Source organism: Vanellus vanellus, assembly GCF_965231255.1.
Source record: "Vanellus vanellus genome assembly, chromosome: 2".
Classification (NCBI taxonomy): Eukaryota; Metazoa; Chordata; class Aves; order Charadriiformes; family Charadriidae; genus Vanellus; species Vanellus vanellus.
The window spans coordinates 55,088,525-55,106,509 of NC_138906.1; the positions used below are offsets into that span (position 1 = coordinate 55,088,525).

The window sequence follows — 17,985 nt, forward strand, 5'->3', positions numbered from 1 at the left end:
GCGTAACTCACTGTGAAATTGCAGGAATTGTTAGAAGGACAAGGGAATTTGTTGTGGTTCATTTTAAACAGCTAAAGTTAGTTACACTCATATTATATCACAGGGGCTAAAAGGCCTACAGGATATGACACATGACTTTTCTTTTAGCCTCTAAGTCTAAGTAAATATGTAAGTAAATCTAAATACACATGAGCAATCCATAATCAGGCATTTAAAAAAAGTATAAAATAACATTTATTTAGTTGCTTAACGAAGGATTTAGGGAGCCTCCAGGTTTAGCCTGTGTGTTTTATGTCTTTCTTAATGCTGTGTATACTTGGCAGCACCCCATAATTTTATAAAAATGCAGGTAGTAATTCATGGTGATCAAGCTGTGTTTATTCCCCGTGAGCAAGTGTTGTTTCTCTTTCCCCTGGCTAAAATGAATGCAGAGCTCTAAGACTTCTAAAAGGTGCTAACAACTTTCACCTGGAAAAGAGGCCCCTTTCAGGGAGAGCAACAAGTTCGGTGATCAGCAGACAAACATAAAAGTCATTAATGTGAATATCTCGGGGCTAACTGAATCTAGGTCATAAGTAATGCCTAGGTTCACAAAGAAAGTTAAGCAGAGCAGAAAGAGGCCAATTACCTTTTCAGAACTTGATGGGTCAGCCCAGGGCATTTTCTGTGCAGAAGCCAAGGTCCACCCTCCCCTCTTGCCCCTTTCCATCCCAGAAGGAGTGCAAAGAGAGCTCTGCAGAAATGCTGCACAAGTCCGTGAGTTCCATTTGCTGCCTGTCTACAGGCAGGAATGCCCTTGGTCAGCTCTGAAACCCTTACACAGAACCAGACTATATATATGCTGCAAAAGGAGAATCAGGCCTACGCATAGCAAACTGTAGCTCTCAGGCTTTCTTTCCACATTGCTGGCTAAAGCTCAGAGGGCATGAGTCATCTCACTGACCTTACGTGTTTTCATCTGTTTTTAAATCTCCATGCCTAGATCTAGCTTTCATGGAGACTCTAGTTCTCCATATAGTCTCTGTAGAGTCTTTATGGTAGATGGACATAAATCAGAATGTACCAGGTGTGACTCGACTCAGCTATTATAAAAGCCTGTGTTCAGGTGAGATGAATTGTGCCTTAAAAACACTTATTTCCCTTTTCCTGATTTTAGAGGGAGTCAATATAAGATGTCAGCTCAGAATGTCTGCTGATACAGTGCCTTGGTCCAGCTCCTGCATCTCCCCACTGCATAAGCATGGCCTTGAGCAGGCTTGTACTAAGAGGATGACGGTATTTGGACTTGCCCTCTCTAGAGGACTCTGTCAGTCTGCTCAAGTCCATGTCTTACAGCATGCTTCTGGGGAAACAACATGGATGGCAAGTCACTAGAAAACTGGACCAGATCCATTACTAATTGATTGCCTGAATATATCTGCAAGGTCTGCAAGAGATTATTAATCTGTGCCATGAAAGTAGCCTCCTTTGGACTGCAGCTGAAAGCAAATGATAAGAGCAGGAAGAAAGCATCCTTTGGAGGGCAAATGTTATCTAAAAAGGTCATGTAGTGAAAGTATCTCAGAGGTGCTGAGATGCAGCCCTATGAAAAATGCTCTGTAGCCTCAATGGGGCAGATCCTTAGGCAACTCTAAGGACATTCAAAAAAAGGTGACTCACTTCAGTGAGGAAGGATGAGTGCTGGTCACAGGTGAAGTGCTGAAGCAGAATTCAAAGCTAAATGTATCACTTGGCTGTGCCATGGCTGTCTTGGGTGGCCTTAGGCAAGTCAGATCACGGCTCTGTGCCCCAGACCCTTTGTTCTGAAAAGGAGGATGACCCCTCCTTTGGGAAGCCCTGTGAAGTCTGTTGACTCTGTATGACATTATGGCTCATTTGTTCCTAGCTGGCTGACTGAACTAGATGTAACAAATTGGGTATTATCACCACATGGTCTGAAGTCCCTTCACTAAGCTTCCTCGTGATGAAAAAGTGGAACCATCAGAGCAAATGAAGGGATTACACTCAGGTCTCTGGCCAAAACTCAGAGGCAGATTCTGGCTTTCATGGCTCTGTAAACTCACAAGTATTTTTACTAGTATTTTGGAATTAAAGGGAACAGAATCAGCTGACAGGCTCCTGCTGGTCTGGATCTGTTCCAGAATCAAGAGAACCAGATTTGGACCTATGGAAATCTTTATCTTAACCATTTTCCAAGATTCAAAGTAGCATTTTTCTGAATGCAATTACAGAACAAACTGATAATTGTTTCTTTGCTGTTTTAAGATGTCCTTACTGTATTCCTTATCTTTCACCGGCAGAGAGATGCAAAAAAAGTACCAGTCTCACCTTTCTCACAGCGATTCTGTTTTCGTATTCTAGTAGGGACATACCTTGGGAGGGAGGTTATTTTCCCCCATTTCTCTATACAGAAGCGTCGTAGCCCATTGCTCCCTCGGAGAGCTGCAAAGCCCTCGTATGGCACGCTTGATGTTCCAGTGACGAATTGCAACAACCGGAGTCTCTGCTCGTTGTTAAATCTCTCCACTGCTGCCCAGAACCACCGTATTACTATGTGGCCATCATGGTAACCTAAAACAAGAAGTGAGAAATTAAAATCACCCCCTCTAAGTGGGAAGTGTAACATCAAAATATGTTCCCACTAGCATGAGGCAGTAGATCTACTGAAAAGATCCTGACCTAAGAATATATTTTGCTCTTGATGAGCAGTAGGTCCCAGCCCGCATCTTGTCCTGGCTGTGGATACCATAATATTACTAACTCATTTGAAACCTTTAATCTCAAATATATATCTTTGAGGTACGTTGGCCTCCTACAAATCCTTTGGCAAGAACTGGGGTTACCTGCATGAGATATAAAAGACCAACTGCGATATCCCACACAGTACGGGTCCTAACAACTTAACAATTTCTGGTTCCCAAATAAATTCTCTTTTGGATTGCAATAGTGTTCAACATATGGAGAGGAGTTTGCTGCCGCAAGCCCTTCTCTGGCAAACTTCCCACCTGAGGGGCTCTGTGCCTTGGTCTGTGTGAGTGAAAGCCAGGATAAACCCAGGCTGAATCTGTTTCAATAGTTAAACAGAAAAAAAGGAGGAGGAGAATAACTTGGGGGACCAGCTGTGCTTGTGGTAAGCTGCGTATTTCAAGGTAACGCAAAGGCTGGGCAGTGAGCAGCAAAGACTTAAACCTTGTATTTCGGAGAATATGCGAACCTCAGGGACTTTCCTTTTGTAGAACAGAACTGGTGGATTTCACATTTATCCATCATCCAAGACAGCCTGGATAAATCATGCTCAGCATTTAAAGCAAAGCCAGGCCAAGCATTAGAGGAGAAGGGAAAAAATCCAACTTGACATAGTTTAGGCTGAGGGGATGGTTAAGCAAGATCTGTATTTTGTTGAAGTGTAATTGGGAACCACGAAATTCAGCTCTTGAATTCAGCTCCCTGCTGAAGCCAAGAGGACTTGTGATACTATTTTCAGTGAGGCCAGGAGTTCATTCACAGTCATCTGAGTAAGTAACTTTGAGATCTAATACTGCAAATCCTTTTCAGTCCTTCATAGTCAAAACTCCTGTTAAGTCGGTAGGAATTGAGTGGGTAAAATCTGGATAGAAGTAGCAGAAGCAATTTCAATATTATTACATCTGTTGATCCAAACCTGAGATCTTACTTATTTTATTTCATGAATTATTCTTCACGAAATCTTCCTCAACAAAATACTGCATTTCCCTCGGGAAAGACAGAAGGAAAAGATGCACCAAGTTTTTCGTGTTTTAGACTGAAAACAGTCAAGATATTAGTAAGCATGAGCAGGCAGTTTACCTCCACGATATTCTGTGTTGTTACGCCAGTCATTAAGATCTATTTCCGCAGTGCCAGCTATAACCAGCTCCAGTTCTCTTGCATCAAAAACAGAGACAAGCCTGGAGTCTACAACCTGGAACAAAAACACACTTGTAAGCAGAGTTTCAGACTGGAAATAAAGCAGATGCAATGTCTCATAAACCTATGGCTCTGATGGCTAGCTCTTTATTCTGACAAAGTCTGCATACTGACAGCTAACTTCCACTCCTCTGCTGATAAATCTGTGCTCTTCTTCAGGGAGTCTGCTGATCTTTTGAGCTGCAAACAATGATGACACAAGATTTGACCAGAATGAAACAATACAAGTGACAGGACATAATCTGTGCAGAACATTCTTCGTTGTTACATTCATTCTGACAAGTGATTTTGATAGTCAAAGACTAGATTTGTAATATGGACTATTTCATATTTGTTTTGCATTGGAATTTGATTACAACTGTGTAGGAGTGCCCTCAGGTCTTCATCCACTGAAGATGAAGCTGAGGTTCACTTTCTTCATTATGTGAAACCAAAAGCTTTAACGGCCTGCAGTATTCACAGGAAGAAAAAGATAGCAAACCATATTCACACTTTAGTAAACTGTACGGAGTCACTTAGCCAACCCTTTTCTATAGGAAAGGGCTGACCAAGTCTACTCAGCTACAAAGCCACCCTCACTGGCTTCCACCCCCAGTAAATGTCAGTGCACGACTGCTCGGAGCCATCAGTTACCAGTACTATGTCCATTATCTGCTGTTCCATTTTCCAGGGTTGCCATTCTTTCAGTTTATTTCCCTTTGCGAGACAGCCCTCAACAACTACTTATATTATACAGCTGTTAGGGCAAGATACATGTTTGAATATGATTAGTAAGGGGGGCAGGAATAGGCGACTAGGATAGGTGACTACGTGGGTTGGTCAGCAAAGCCACAGGTTTTCATCCAGTCCTTGGTAGTCCTTGCAGCAGCTCTGCCAGAAGGCTGTTCTCAGATACAGGTCTTCAGCAAAGATATATTAGCAAAATCCAGGGACAACAATGGAGCAGCATCCATGAATACCAGTAAGATAACAGCTGACTGCATCCAAGGACCAACTTTACTGGAACGTGTCCCTAAAGATACAGCATGTCACACCAACTCTTCACTGAAGAATTCTTCACAATCTTCTTTTGCATCACAGCAGGGTAAAACAAAATTTGCAAATGCCTACTTTTCTTACTGTGTGAATGGAAAGCAGTATCTTTGTTAACTCTCGATCATTATGCTTTATCGTATTCAGAATATGCAATTCAGAAAAGCAAATTTCTTCCTTTCTCCCTTAATGCTAAACATGCTGTATCCAAGGTCCCCGTCTCTACAGATCCAGGCACTCCAATTCCTTGCCATCTGTGTCTGTTTAGCTATTTCATAGGGTACCAATGAAGCAAAATTTAACCATGGGGTCATCTCGTTCAGATGAGGAATGGAAGACTCTGGGAGCATCGTTTTGTTACTTACTTCGTAGAAGCCACGGACCAGGGCCTCTGTTTGCTGAACCACTCCTCGTTCCACTCGCCACTTAACCATTCTCTCGATGTACTCTTTTTTGTTCTTTTCTGTCACTGCTGTATTTGCCCCACCAGATTTCAACTCTCTCTCTGTCACCTACAGAACAAAGATAAACAGTGGCGTAGCAACGTACGGATCACATTGTGTTTCAAATTTAAGTTGTACTTTGAAAATGTAGGTGAAAACTATAACAGCTGTATTTCTCATTCTGGACTCCTGGCCTCTTGTCCATTTGCAGTAGAAACAAAAATGCTATGGAGGGCCACCCCCCCCCCCTCAGCCCTAGCCCTAGCCTTATCTCCAGCTGAGGCTGGACTGACCTTTAGGTTACTCCAAACTGTACCAGCAAAGATTGATTCAGGGACTACCATCTGTAAGTCATGTACAGTGTGCCACTCTGGCCCATTTTTTCATCTTTCTCCTCTCCTTTCCCCTGCTAGGAGCTGCAGCAAGGGTGACAACTGTACCAGCTTGCTACTTGCTGTAGATTATCCGAGCAACAGTATGGGAAACAACAGGACGGAGAGGCAATCGCAGTATTGGAATAGGCAGACTGTTTTCCCAACTGGAAGGGATCTCTCCTTGTCTCTTAGGCAACAAGTGTTACCCTTCCCCAAGCGCTAATAAAAGTGTTTACTCAGAAATGCCAATAGCCAAAAAAATTATCACGAAATGAATACTCCCAATACACTAACTAAACAAGACCTGTACAGCACCCTGCACAGATGACAAATATAATCACTGTGGGATTCAGAGTTTTGTATCAGCCATCCAAACCTGACAAGTGTTTGTACGGTAAATAACTTTTTTATTTTTTTAACCAAGAGCTACAGCATTTCATTGCATTTTAATGGTTAATTTAGTTGTTTCGGGTTACCAAGGCTTAAGATTGAGAAGGGATTTACAGAATTAATCTAGATTCTACCCAGCAAGCACATACTCCTCACGTGACAGAAAAGAATATTTATCTTGCAATTATTTTCACATTCAGTCTAGTGGATTTAAAAGGAAGAATGTTTTGCTCTCTCCTTCAGTTTTCTGCTGCTGTAACAATGATGTCTAGCACGGATAGTAAATGAGCTGCATGAATACATGTTCATAATTTGTATTATTTACATATTATTTATATTATTATCTATTTATTAGCCCAACAAACAGCACACAACATATATAGCATTTAGGTCACTTTGCTTGAGGGACCTGTTGTAACATTATGAATTATGGAAACACTCAATGAGTCATCTAATCTGTAGCTTTGTTGAGAAACAGCAAGAACAAGTAAGGTCAGATGTAATGAGTTAGGAATTCTTAGCTGGTTCAAGTTAAATTCCCAAATGTAAATCACTGCATCACCTTTATATAAGCAAAACTGCATCGTCCAGAGGGTAAGACTCTGGCTGAGGTGCCATGCTGTATTCTTCAAGAAAGCGTGGCATTAAGATACATCTGTCAAAACCAACGACTAAACTTTGTCTAGCTTTAAGCATGACCGTAAGTCCAGATGTTCTAAATCTCCTGCAAGACTTCCCACAAGCACCTAGACATGCTAGTGATTTCTTCACCTTCTCAATACCCATGTGATTTCAAATACAATTAGTTACCTAGAATCGGAAGCAGACAATCAATAACAGTATGTCCCTATTTTTAATTTCTTTTTCATAGAGGCATTAACCACAGCTACGAGCTAGAGTTCAGAATCAGGTTTCAGAGTAGCAAGGAGACATTTCAACCAATCTAGCCCATTCCTTTTACCTGACTGGAGCAATTACTAGGCTCGGAGACCTATCTACATATAGACATAGAGAGCTCGGAGACAGGCCTGGAGGAACACTTTCTACTGGGTAAAAGCATGAGAAAGTACTTAGGGTCACAAGCAACTGGCACCTCTCTCAGTCTTATAAGCAAAATCCTCAAACTGGCATCCAGTCCTCACCAGTAAAAATGTGTGATGCTTGGTTTGATGTGGTATCTTTGCTATTACAGTAGTGCTCTGGGCTCCAATGTGCAAGAAGGCTAGAGGTCCTCAGCAGTAAAATCTAACAGAAAAGGTACCAAGAAAGAGGATTTGGCCTGAAAGGTTTAAAAGCTAAATACATGTCAGAGGTGAGACGAGAAAGAAAAAACAAAAGTAGCAGTGACTGGTCCATAATAAAGTCATTGTGGCAGCAGGACAAAAAGGCTGTAACCCTTCTACCAGACAGCTTCTCAAAGAGCCACTATTTCTTGTTTCCCTTACCCAACCCTTGAAATCCAGCTTCCCAAATATTAGCAGAGCTCCCACTGTGATCTCCACTTGCACATGTATCCAGCAAAGCAATGCTCAGATGGCATTTAAGTGGTCAGATACTCTTGGCATATAAGAATTTCCAACTGGGATCCATCTGTGAGCATAAAATGTGATTGCGATTTCTTCGTTATTTTGCTGTCAGCACTTAGCAAATTTCAGAAGGGGGAAAACTGCACTTTCGTTTAGGACTCTCGTATTCTGGCAGTCGTAATTCACAGCAAGAACCATTTTTCCCCCCCATCACTAGATCTAGCAAGGTTAGTGTCTAGTACATATGAAATAAAGTACTAGACAACGTGTGAACTGGCATAAAAATCTGGCTTGTAGTGTTCTTTTGCTTTCATATCACAGTATCTACAACAGATTGTGATTTTTTTCTGGTCTCTTTGGAGCCATCTCTTATCTTCCACAACAGACTCCTATGTAATTGTCTAGCTCTTTTCTTTGGGGAGAGCATAACAAGTAATTAGTGTGCCAAATGTTACCTTCAGATGCATCGGGGCAATTCAGGCTGAGATTCTTATTCATCTTTGTAGTCTTTCAATGTAAATACAAACTTGTCTTATCTGCCTTCGTGAATATGTCTGTATGTTTCTGTCTGTCTTTGTGTATTAATCTCATATAGCCATACCTTCCAGGGAAAACACTGTACTGTCAATTGAATGTCATGCAAGATCTCAGCTCAAAGCCCATGAAAAAACCCTGCATTTAAGTCTGTGGAAAAACAGTGTTACCTTTCCTACAGAGGCTTCTCACTTCAATTCTTCTGCCCTATCCTTTTCATTTCATCAACCCTTGACTCTGCTCATCCATCATGACCTTGTACTATAAGCAGACTAAATTCAGTTTTGAAAACATCCCCCGAAGTCTTGCTTGCTTTCTGTTACTTTCAACTTATAGTGGAGCGGCCGTTTTACTTTCAGAGCCAGAATTTCTCCCCCCTAACTATTTTAACTCTCCCCTAGCTCTGTGCAAACTCCTCCGGTCAACTTTATTTTAGGGGGCTAAGAGCCACTCTCTTCGTTTCCACCTGACCTCTCTGACACTGTGTATCTGCTCCTTACACAAGTGAAATTCCATCCCTTGAGCTTCTGCAGTACTTGGTGAGCTTGGTTCTTCAGTCTCTCTAGTTTTCAGTCTCTCCTTGGAGGTCCTTAATCTTGGTCTGAATATTTCTTTGGGTGCCCTCAAGGTTTTCCAGAGACAGTTATAATCTAGCATGGGTTACAACAGCAAAGAGCACCAGGGCTTCAGCACAAGCCAAAGAATCCTACAGGAAACACTTGTTCTGGTTGTCAGTCTGCACTTAAGCCAGGGTTGCGCCCTATTTAAGGCTACAGTTATCCAGATGAGTGAGGTTAAAGAGAATTGTCTGACTAAGGTAGAGCTGAGTGGTAGAAAGCATAATAAATGGATGTACATACCAAGTTGTTAAGCAGGTGCAAGGTAAGTAAGAAACAGAGAATCTAACAGAGAGATATCAGATGAAATCATGGTGAGAGTTGCCAGGTCTTGTACCACCTGCCAAATGTTTTTCTTCCCTCCTAACCCCCAATTCCTTTCAGTCACATCAGCTTTAAGTTACATTGCTTGCATTCACCGAATGCCACATCTGTGTGAACTACACCCTGGAGAGAAGAGCTGCACTCCACTTCAGAGAATTCCTCATGCTCATCAGTGTGTGGCTCAATAAGCCTGTAGGGGGGCTGGTATTTTATATTATACACCCTAAGAATAAACATCTGCATTGAAACAGGTGGCTTGAAAAAAACCAGAAGGTAGGAGAAGAAAATGTTATTGAAAGGCTAAAGGATCTGTTCTGACAGAAAGATGTTCATCATGCTCAACTTTGTCAGCTTCAAATTTGCTTTTCAGATGTTTTGCATAGCTGTGCTCACCTGTCCAAACACCTCCTCGTTCACTGTGAAGGTGAGATCCAGGATATCTGTGATGTTATTATCCTTCATCCACTGCAAGCTTTGATGGAACTCTTCATCCAGGTACTCCAAGTCGCTTAAATCACATGGGCTGATGGCAAGGCAAGGAAAAAAAACACGTGGCTGAGTATATGACCCCACGACTACTGGCAGGCTGACTTACTACTAAGAATGTGAACAAATTTATGCCCAAGGTGCAAGCTGGTGTTCGTTTGGTTTTGTTAACATCAAGGCCTGTTACACAGACCCTCTTAAGGCAGTTCTGCAACCGTCTGCTTTGCGGGGCTGGGCTCAAGGCCAAATCTGCTGGCTGCCTGCACTATTTGCTGTCGGAAGGCACCCCTGGGACTTGATTTTATGTGAATCTTCAGGATGCCCCGCACTTCAGAGCACATAGCTTACCTTCAGTCCAGATGGGCCCCACCATGTTGTGCCTGGCTGCTTCCATGTATCTATCATCCTCAAGGTGAGCACACAAGACTGACAATAAGGCAGACCAGGCAGCCTAAATTTCTGCTAATAAGGAGTCGGCCTTGTTTGCTGAAAGGGCAGGTGATGTTACGAGCAGCTGGTTTCAAGTCCCCTAAAGGGGCAATAAGGATGCAGGGAGCGCTCTGGGTTTTAGGCTGTTTCCACACTAGCTCAGATACAATACGGATATGAGCGCTGGGACTCCAGCAATAGTCATTGTTAAAAAAATAAAATTAAATATAGTTAAAGATCTTGAAGGACTGTTAAGACAAGTATCTTTGCTGATTTGGAATCATCCTATCATCAAACTATTTCAGCTAAACTTTATTCTGCTCTTCGTTGTTTGATTGCAGTCTTGACTTCCTACTTATGGCTTTTCTTATTGCTACAAATTTTATGTACCTTGTCTTGTTGCAGTCTGTTAATTAAGGAGGGACAGATTGTCAATTAAAGTTAACCTTATAAACTTGACATTGAAAGTAATATATTACTGGTAGCTTCTGCTTACTAGTGTAAAAGACAGTTGAAGACCAATACGAAACATTCACTGTTTATATCTACATTAGCATTCCTAATTCATCTGAGTGGTGTTTAAAATGAAAACCTACTCCACCAGTGAGGCATGAGAAATGATGTATTTTTCTTAATGTTTTTTTTTGTTGTTGTTTTGTTCCATCAAAGATGCTTTGCAGTCTTCCATGTATCATTTTAATTGCTTTGGTAACTTTTCATCAGTAGTAAACTCTGGAATTATGGGTCAGTACTTTCCTAAATGTCACACTTATCATGCATTTTTATCAACATAGTGTTTATGAAGGGCAAGTTCTTGGAGAAAGTAAAGAAAAATTTAAAACACGTTTGTTTTCTATCACAGACCAACCAACCAACAGCAGAAAGGACTTGAAGGTCAGAGCGCTCGAGGCAGCTCCACGAGGGTCTGAGTCCCTGCAGAACTCGCTGCAGGATCACTGTTTCTGCACAGTTTCTGCACGGCTGCATGCTCATACTTACAGCCTTAGTAGTGCTTTGTAGAACGGCCTTGTGAAGAAAGCATCAAGAAGGTACTGATGGATGAGAGCAAGGCCAAGAATACGACCGCTGAACCTGAACCTGGGATATAAAATACAGAGCAAATGAAGGATAACTAGAGACATTAAACACAAACTTACGCAGAGAGCAACCGTTGTTTCTGACTTAGTTTCTTACATTCATTCAGTTATTTCTTTTTTTCCGAGCAGATACCTAACACCACCCCTCGCACCTCTGATCAATAATGGATCTTCTTGATCCATCTCTTACAGTACCCGTATGTGCAGCTCTTCTGTGCCAAACCAATAAACACTCTGAAGACTCACCTTCTGTGACCTTTAGTTGAATATTCTGATACAGACTGACTCCATCAAATGCAATATTTAGGCAGTGAAATACTGTAATACTCCACCTCACCTCAGCAGAAAACATACTATCAAAACAGCTGCAAAGGATCTTTGGTGAATCAGTATATCCAGTTTCTGACTGGTTACAACACTTTCCAAGCTGGGGCTTTAAAGTACTTTAAAAGGGTTGCGAGTTGACTTTATGGGGGGAAACTAAAGTTCAAACAAGTTAACTGTTGTGACCAAGAATACATATTAAAATCAGTATCTAAAGCTCAGGCAAGCTGGCCCCAGACCACTTTCTTAACGCTAATGCTCAGCTGTCTTCACTATTTACATACTTTTGTGTTTGTTTCTGTTTTCTGAGAATAACAACCTCTAGTCCCGCTCCAAGCACACTCAAATAGTGCCTCGTCCATTACAATCTATGACCTGTGATGATAAGCTGTTAAATTTTTCTTTCAGTGATTTCTTCTATGACTTATTAGATATTATTCCACCAAATCTGGTTTTCCATCAGTAATCTTAGGCAGAAAAATACAGAACTGGTGTGAGTCCCGGTGAGTTTGTTTTTTGTAAAAACAACCCCCATCACCCATCCAAAACTTACTTATTTGTGAAGAAGGAAAAGAAAAAATCCAACATCCCAAGTATGAGCACTCCAAGCCTGAGCTGACTGACATCACAGTAAAGTTTTATTGCACAAAAGATGAGAAACAGATCAAAAAGCCAAGAAACCATTCCTTCCGCTACAGGAACCAGTGCAAAGACCCCTCCTGCATATGAATGAAACATGAGTCTCATCGTAATAAAAGCAGCACAGAATATCTGTTCAGTCAACTTTATGCTCGTGGGACAGAACAACAAGTGCTTAGTATGTCAAATGGGGCACAAAATAGCATGCTGTGGGCCCAATTAGCATTTACATCACCACAGGAGCTGCCTCCGGGTCCCCTGCATCCAAGAAAGGTGCTTATGATATGCAGCTGACTGGTAACAGAAGAGTGATTATATTACCTCCTTACAGCTGTTTCCACAGCAGCAACAAAATGCAGCTGTTGGGTCTAGTTAGGACCTGCTTCACTTCACTTGTGCTGCAGTGCAATGTTTCCAGCAAAAAGCAATGAAAAGAGGGGGAGCTGACACAATGAAAGTACAGTGGAAGCCAGACAGCTCAAACCCCAGAAATACTGAGCCTGTAATCCATCAGTTTTATAGCACCTTCAGGATCTATAATCGAGTCCGTTTGTCCTAAATAGCGCATGTCGGCTTTTTTGGTTTTGTTCTTCACCACCCCCCTCCCCCGTCCATCCCTATACATTTTGAAAGCGAACGCTGAATGAAAATCCTATGAGCGCTGGGTGTTCCTCACCACAACGCTCATCCCATGGCTACTCAACTGTGCAGGGCTGGGCGGGCAGGAGTAAATTTGGAATAAAGTAAAGCTGGAAGTAAATCACCAAGAAAAGTCTCACGGCTTTGGGAGTGCTGTTTCTGCTAAGAAATCGCTTGAATGTGTGAACAGCGTCGGTTTTCTTCTTGCTGCTTGTATCACTTCTGTACCTCCACATAGCTTTGAGGGCATTCATGCAAAGCTGAAGTGAAAGGGTAGTGCACCTACATCAAGGTGTTTACAATCACAGGCACGTGTTATGGTAGCCATTAATGGCAAGTTTCATTTGAATCAATGCCTTATGGCAGAGCTGTATCAAACCACCCAAAGGTCACAGGCAGTGTTTCTGTGTGAAAGGACTAAGTCCGATGGGTCAGTCTAAGCAAATGTGGGGCAGAGCAACTCTATGTTGTGTGGTCCTTCAGTCTGGCCTTTCACTTGCAGCCCTCTGGGACACAGCAGGGCTCCCTCAAACCGTGGGCCTGACTGTGGTTCCACAGCCCTTGCAACGGTACTGTGTAGGAGAACAAATCTGGTACTAACTGGTCTGGATAAAGCAGATGAAACAATTAACAAGACATTGCCATTCCTGGTGCCTGTCAATACAATGGATAAAAAAGCTACGTTGCAGACTGTATTTCTTGGCAGGTCCACATCACCCCAGCAGACACAGCGCTTTGTGGCCAAAGCATGTGAGCTCTCCATCCCACAAACCCTTCCTCCCCTGCACGCAGCTTTGGTTTCTCTGCAGAGGCTCACTATCCCCGAGTCTCTGATCTGAGGAGTGATGTAAAAGAAGGTCCTCTAGCCCCTTGTCTGTTCTGGACAGAGCCTGGGACCACAGGTGACACCCCTGTGGTCCAGAACTGCACTGAGAAACATGGACTGTAGTAAGTCAATGGATACCCATCAAAAGGGAGGCATTTGCTACTGTCCTCAGAGGACAACTACACAGTCTATCTGCATGTGTGTCTGTGTGGTCCATCAAGCTGCCACCACAATCAACCAAGCCTAAGAGTCCCACTTAAAATATACAAAACTTACAAAAAAGCAACAAGAAACAAACTGCCCTCCTTACAAGAGCCAGGTAAAACAAAACCAGACTTTTGTGATTATTTCATCCTGAAGGATTTAGAGCACAGGTGAGATTCAGAGGTGGGTGAGACAGTCCCATCAGAAAAAAACAAGTTTTCTTGACAGAATAAGCAGCACAAAGGTAAATCCTGGCTGGAGGGCACATACCTTCCTTAAACCTGACTTACATTTGTCTTCCAAGGAAGTGTAAAACACTTGTTTGACTTCTTTCTAGCAGGAAAGATAGCTTGGGAGACGTGGGGAATGCGAGGTCTTGCTCTGGCCCTTTCTTTCAACACCCTTCCCTTTTGGAGACAATGATTGAGTCTGAGTAATGTTCTCCAGCAGAGAGGGGAAATGCAGGAGGGAGTTAATGAACAGGAAATGGTGGAATGAGAGACAGAATTAATGAGCAGGAGAGCTGTTCTGGTTTGCCTGCCTATTGACACCGTTCGTCCACTCAAAAAAGGACATTGTATGCACCTGCTTTCTGGCTTTTAACAACACTACTATTTGACCCATTTGCAGAAGTTTCCACACTACCCAGCTCACTCCCTTTTGCCTCTGGAGGCTGCAGGTGCCCCCGAAACAGCCTGTTTCCACAACAGCCTGTTGCAAAACAACAGGCTCGTTCTCCTCAGTGGGACTCTCTGCGTACTTACTGCACGTCTGTGTACACAGGGAGAGACAAATCCGTATGCTGTAGCAGCGACTAAGCGATAAATTTTCCTCCAATTGCAGGTGAGTCACAGGAAATTTAATTTACTCTGGTCTTTATCATATAGCAGCAGAGTAAGGCAGGACCCATAATGACCCTTTGTTACAGGGCGCACTCTTAACTGGTTGAACTAACGCAGGTTTACTTTATACGACAGCCCTTCCTTGGATTTAGATGGAGAATGATGTACCTCGACAAAACTGTAATCTAGGTGTACAGGGGAAGAATGGTTTTTATCATTCTATAGGGGATGCTTTGGTAACCATGCCTTGTGGGTTAAATTGGCTATTGTATGAGAAACTTTAAATCCTAAATAAAGGAAGCACCTGATGGGATTAAAAAGATTGAAAATCTTGCAAACCTTATCTCACTCAAACACATCAGCTGGGTTTAAGCGTGCCCTTCTTGATGCAGTAGCTTATGAAAAAATATTCAAAGAAGGGCTCAAGAGAGACGAATATAATACGGTTCACATCAAATTTGAAAATGTCATTTTCCTTTCATGAGACTACTGAAAACTAGCTTTCATCTGTAAGACAAATTTACACATCCTGTTGCTCCAGTTTTTAAAGCTTTTAACTCTTTAATTGTGCAGGTGAACTTCTGGCCACCTAAAAGACAAGCTGAACAAATGACGCTGCACTGTGGTGCAGGATTTCTGCCCTTGGCAGCTATTCTAAGGGAGAATGATATTTGGCAGGTGGATGCAGCTGGAGACCCTATTAGTCCTCCCACAGTGGGAGAGATTGGACCTAATCTCAACTGTTATTAGATACCAGAGAATCTAAAAATGGAAAAGTATTTAGAAGGGCCCAGTCATGGGAAAGGCTTCACTCTGAACATGCATCTTATTAGACAACAGAGAATTCAGTCATGAAACCCAAATTTGTAGAAAAGCAGGCATCATGGGTTCCAGAGGTTCTGGTACAGCTTGTTTTCATAGAATAGTTTGGGTTGGAAGGGACCTTTAAAGGTCACCCAGTCCAAATCCCCTGCAACATCTTCAACTAGATCAGGTTGCTCAGAGCCCTATCCAACCTGACCTTGGATGTTTCTAGGGATGGGGCATCTACCACCTCTCTAGGCAACATGTTCCAGGGTTTCACCACCCTCACAGAAAATTTTTTTTCCTTATATCTAGTCTAAATCTACCCTCTTTTAGTTTCAAACCATTACCCCTTGTCCCACTGCAACAGGCCCTGCTAAAAAGTCTGTCACCATCTTTCTTATAAGCCCCCTTTAAGTACTGGAAGCCTGCAATAAGGTCTCCCCAGAGCCTTCTCTTCTCCAGGCTGAACAACCCCAACTCTCTCAGCCTGTCTTCACAGGAGAGGTGCTCCAGCCCTCTGATCATCTTTGTGGCCCTCCTCTGGACCTGCTCCAACAGGTCCATGTCTTTCTTGTACTGAGGGCCCCAGAGGTGGACACAGTAATCCAGGTGTGTTCTCACCAGAGAGGAGCAGAGGGGCAGAATTACCTCCCTCGACCAGCTGGCCACGCTTCTTTTGTTGCAGCCCAGGATACAGTTGGCCTTCTGGGCTGCGAGCGCACATTGTTGGCTCGTATCCAGCTTTTCATCTACCAGTACCCCAAGTCCTTCTTGGCAGGTCTGCTCTCAATGTCTTCATCCCCCAGCCTGTATTGATACCAGGGGTTGCCCTGACCCAGGTGCAGGACCCTGCACTTGGACTTGGGGAACCTCATGAGGCATATGCACCAGAGGTGTGTGTCTATATGCCACTAGCACGTATCCTTGTGTTGGCTCAGTGCAGGACATGATCAACATGTCCTGTAATGAGCTACATCTACAGAGCAATAACCTAGCAGCAGGATCAGATCATCTTTACAAAACCTTGGCAGCGGATCAAATCCACACCTCTATCAGCCTTCATTAACAAATGCCTTTCTTTGGTGTGCATATTTAACCCCTACTCACATAAATGACAGAACGTTTGAATGGACTAATGTGATGACGTGAAGCGATTTATTGTCAGGAAGGTTAGCCATGCAGGCTGGGATAGCTAACGCCGTTCTGTTTATCCGACTTGCATCTGCAAACTTTGCAGACCGCCTCTTTGCCACCGTGTCATTTGGTGTTGTGGCAAATTTGCTCTGCATATCTGCAGGCTCAGAGGTGGACACTGTGGCATTCCAGCACGATGCCTCTTCAGTTCAGGAATCTGATGAGCTCATGTGTCATTAATATGAAAGGAATGGCTCTTACAAAGGCCAGGAGACAAAAGTCCACAAAGCTCTCAGCACATTAAAGAGAAAAGGTAAAATAATTCCTAAATTAGTCCTGGAGGAGAATTCCAATATAAGGAGTACTAAGATTACTGTTGGCTTGTTTTCTTTTCTTATATCCATCTCTAACATGAAGAATTCTGAGAGATACAAAGATATAATGTTGGGTCACCTATATGCAGCATCTTCCAATGTTGGGCGCTGAGGATTTATCCTACCTCTTCTGATACCTAACCACACTGGCATCCCACCTGAGAACTTACTCTGGATCCCCACACACTTCTTCTGAAGGAATGGTAATGACCCACCTGACCAACTTTTGTTGTTGTTTTCTTTTTAATCTCCTTTGAGTTATGTTCCAAATACTGAAATGCATCTTATCTCATATACGGTCAAAATTTATTCCAGGTTTTCAGACAGTTACTGAGATTTTAAGGGGAATCTCCATACTTCCTCACTATGAAACCATGGAAAATTCTGTCAGACAAGCTTCAATTTCAGTCCATTTTCCAAATTAAAACTGAAAGGAAACATTTAGGAGTGCTGACATGGAGCAACTGTTTGTGCAGATTTCCAGCCTGGAAACCGATGGATGTTAAATAGTTATAGAGTACAGGGATTTACCCCTGCAGCCCCTGCAAGTGTTATTGGGACTTAATAGAGGATACGTTCTACTCGGAGCCAAGGCATTTTGTTCAGGCATGGAAAGATGAAACAGCGTGTTCCATGAGTCCCTATTTGGTAATACTCTGTCTAACTATTCCTGTAAAACTTATGAGATTTAATTATATTTTAAAGCAAATTTGTAACACTTATTTAAGAAAGCACTGGCGTTTCTTAAGTAGCCCCGATTGTAAAGTGTATGGAAAGTGGAAGAGTCCAGCAGGCCTGCTTGCAGATTGTCATAAAATACAAAGAGGGTGTTCAGAGATGTGTGAAATACATGCACATCACCCAAGAACTGAAATTAAACAGGAAAAGAAAAAAAGGATGAAAAGTGATTTTTCAGAGAGAAAAGCAACCTGGTGCAAAAAAAAATCCATTAGGCTTCAAACTGGTAATTCTCTTCAGATGAAGATCTACAGGAGCGAG

General features: G+C 42.6%; 1 protein-coding gene across 1 annotated transcript in view; it reads right to left on the reverse strand.

Annotated features, from left to right (window-relative positions):
* Positions 1–17,985, reverse strand: part of HECW1 (HECT, C2 and WW domain containing E3 ubiquitin protein ligase 1) — a gene marked incomplete at its 5' end in the record, with an annotated part of 190,958 nt that overhangs the window by 5,898 nt on the left and 167,075 nt on the right. Inside the window, 5 exons of the mRNA XM_082499170.1 lie at positions 2,373–2,571; positions 3,826–3,940; positions 5,343–5,489; positions 9,579–9,708; positions 11,100–11,198. Of these exons, the coding sequence (XP_082355296.1) occupies positions 2,373–2,571; positions 3,826–3,940; positions 5,343–5,489; positions 9,579–9,708; positions 11,100–11,198 (690 nt within the window). The remainder of the gene's footprint in view (positions 1–2,372; positions 2,572–3,825; positions 3,941–5,342; positions 5,490–9,578; positions 9,709–11,099; positions 11,199–17,985) is intronic.